The 2,973-nt window shown below is 49.4% G+C and overlaps 2 protein-coding genes across 2 annotated transcripts; both read right to left on the reverse strand.

Moving 5' to 3' along the window:
• Positions 1-45: 45 nt before the first annotated feature.
• CSUI_010328 (uncharacterized protein) lies at positions 46-1,573 on the reverse strand. The gene is made up of 2 exons (XM_068070433.1): positions 1,419-1,573; positions 46-1,049 (listed from the first exon to the last, which is right to left on the reverse strand). The coding sequence occupies exon 2, from the start codon at positions 756-758 to the stop codon at positions 534-536; it is 225 nt and encodes a 74-aa protein (XP_067917590.1). The 5' UTR covers positions 759-1,049; positions 1,419-1,573; the 3' UTR covers positions 46-533.
• Positions 1,574-2,015: 442 nt separating this feature from the next.
• CSUI_010329 (uncharacterized protein) lies at positions 2,016-2,960 on the reverse strand. Its single transcript, XM_068070434.1, has one exon. It carries the CDS (start codon positions 2,580-2,582, stop codon positions 2,112-2,114), a length of 471 nt encoding a protein of 156 aa, XP_067917591.1. The 5' UTR covers positions 2,583-2,960; the 3' UTR covers positions 2,016-2,111.
• Between the last annotated feature and the right edge of the window lie 13 nt (positions 2,961-2,973).

Consider the following 2,973-nt stretch of genomic DNA (forward strand, 5'->3'; position numbering starts at 1 on the left):
TCTCGGTTTCTAGTCTAACAAGCTCCTGCCCGTGCCTCCCGCTGTTTTCAGCAGTACGTAACAGATGCTTGTTAGACTAGAAACCGAGAAAGAGACGTACCACTTGAGAATAGTTGACCGTAGTGAGACGCTACCGGTACCGCCTTTGCGCTGAGCAGAAGTTCACAGAGGCATGACAGTCGTCCTCAAAACGACACAGAAGCGGAGGGGCCGTGTAAGTCCAGTCATCTTTCCTGTGGACACGCCGTCGTTGGAGCGGAAGACGCGTGGCAATCGTACAGAAAAGAAGACCCGAGTTCGCCTCATCATCACACAGCAGCTCTTGAGCCTGTAAAAAGAGTTCAAGGAGCATGGCAACTTGAGATATTACGTTCCCTCGCCTGCGTCAAACAAACAGTGTCTTCCTTCTTTGGAATCGCGTTGTGGCCCGCGCGTCGCGAGTGGAGTAAGGACGGAACCGCCACACTCTCAAATATATTCTCTGTTGAGCACGGCTACCGAAAATGGCCCAAGACTTCTTCAGAATTCTTCCGTCATGTGCATCTCCTCATCGACCCCCTTCTCCTCGTCTTCCGCATCCGTGATTCCGTGGCCGGAGAGAGGAGTTGTTCCTCTCGGGGCAGAGCCTGCCGGTAACCGTGTTGAGAGGGCACACGGGGAGGAGGGGAACGATCGCCAGGGGAGAGAGGATGAGGAGGGCACTCCGAAAACCGGAATGCCATCTTACGTACAGATGAACTTTCAGACTGCACGACCATTCCAACAAGACGGGACACTGAGCACCCCAGTCAAGTTTGGCTATAGAAGGCAGAGCTCCTTTTGACGGCTGTAAGATCGGTTGCTGTTGAGGCCGCAAGAGGATGAGGGACCACGTCTCCGAAGCTGCTTCGGAGTCGAAAGAAAAGATATGAGTGAATGCGATGTTGCCGCCTCACACTGGAGAGTTTGGTTCGCAAACTGACTGGCGTTGCGCGCCGAAGAATCGAGAGAGTCTGCCCCCGCCCAGCAGGCCGAGTGCAGCGAGTTGCACCTTGCCTGCTAGACGACTACTGAAATCACAAAACAACCACATTCCAGCACACAGAATGAGAGCGTACACATATCTGGATGCCCCTGCATGCATACACCGACGCATACAAATCTGCGGAGATACATACGCTCGTACCGGTACACACAGGCGCACAGACAAATACTCACAAACACACGTACATTCACGTAAGCTGTTCCTTTCCCTAAGCGAGAAGCCAGGCTAAACGAGCTTATGGACGCCTGGGCTTGTAGCCACTAGGTGGAAGTTCTGCAACCCAGTTTGTTGAGAAAAGGTTTGCCTGCAAGTCCCTAGGGTAAGCCTAACGGTGGCGCCTGTGTCGAATCTATGCTCTTCTTTCGATCCCGTGAAGACGCGCACCTGTACTTACCGCGGCATCTTACGAAGATACTGTCAGATTCGATTTTTTTTTAAGGTGTAGACATCTTTTGTCCGAAGAGCGAGTTATCATGCGAGAACAGCCCAGCTCAAAAAGAGTCCGCTCCTCAATAGCCTAGACGTGTAGGTGAGCGCAGTCAGTCTGACCTATCTTCGGCCTTTTGAAGGCGCCTTCTTCAGTCGCGCGTCCGAGGGGAGAGGACACTTCCCGGCGGTCCGACAGCCGATCAACGACTCTCGAGGCAACCGACTCGCTCGTATACTAAGTATTACAGCGGACCTCTGCAGGTTGCAGCGTGTGCCAGATGGTAACTATCAGTCAATCCATATGACAACAAAAAGCGAAGTATGGCTACACTTTCTCTTTTCTGTGTTGTGTTTACTTTCGTTTGCGTCCAGGGGGGGAGGATGGGGTTTATCCCGGTCGTGTGCACTCTACAAACGGCCCCTCCGATCCAGGCTGCGAGAAATCGAAGTCCACGTGCTTCTCTTTCTAGAAAAACAAGCAACTCTCTTGCTCTGCTTTTCTTCTACAGAATAAGTTCTCTTCCCCCCACAGCCGTAGCCCTCGCCCCCGCCTTGCTCGCACACGGGTTGACGACGCGGGCGGGAGCGACGAAACGGGAGACCAACAAAACAAGACAACAAAGTCATGTTATTTAAGCAAAGGAAGTCGCGAAAGCTATCATTTCATAGAAGAAATAGATGAGTATGAAGTGAAATGGTGAAGAAAAAAACGTAGAGATTTTTGAAAAAACCCCTCGCCTGCATCCCGGTGTGGATGTTCTTTCTTACCTTCCCCTTCACCCTTTTTTGCCTCGTCTTTCCACAAATGTCTTCCTATCGGGTAATAGTCTTCGAGATCACAGTAGAGACATCTATCTTTTCCATCATTCACAAAACTCTTTTTTTCACCCGTCATAATGGCGACACCTCTCTTTTCAAGAGTCAAGTCAAGCAGGTATCCTCCTGAAGGTGCGTACGCTTCCCTGTAAAGACTCATACAGCGATTTGCTATGTTCTTACGTATTCTCACTACAAGAAGATTACAAAATCTTCTATACACAGATATATGTATAAAAACAACGTTAATAATAATAAAAATAATATGGAGACAGTGTGATGGGGACTTGGGGCGACTAGTGTGCAGTTCCATTCGAAAGGGCTCCTGGTTGATACCTGCCTAACCGGCGATTAAAGACAGGGCAGGGGTCGAAATAGAGCAAGACTACTTTACAAAGATGATAGGGATGTCAGCATACAAAGCAGGTGACGGAAAAGAAAGAAGATAAAGATTCTCTTGAACGCTTATTCTCAGCCTCAACGATCTTCTTGTATATTCACATCTATCTATACCTCCCCAGATCAATGCCGAGGAAGTTCTCTCCTCTAAGCTGTCCAGCCTATAGGGAGATCTTTTCTAAGAGGGAGCTTTCATTACTTCTTCGAGATCTTTAGCCGAATGGAGAAAACAAAGGACAGAGAAGACTCGAGGTCTTCAGACCTATGTATCTATCAATCTATATATCCTTCGTTCATGGCCCCCC

Source organism: Cystoisospora suis (genome assembly GCF_002600585.1).
Source record: "Cystoisospora suis strain Wien I chromosome Unknown contig_7162, whole genome shotgun sequence".
Lineage (NCBI taxonomy): Eukaryota > Apicomplexa > Conoidasida > Eucoccidiorida > Sarcocystidae > Cystoisospora > Cystoisospora suis.

What these genes read in the sequence shown, in the direction of transcription:
- CSUI_010328 (XM_068070433.1), bottom strand. Translation starts at nt 758, where the DNA reads ATGGTCGTGCAGTCTGAAAGTTCATCTGTACGTAAGATGGCATTCCGG.
- CSUI_010329 (XM_068070434.1), bottom strand. Translation starts at nt 2,582, where the DNA reads ATGGAACTGCACACTAGTCGCCCCAAGTCCCCATCACACTGTCTCCAT.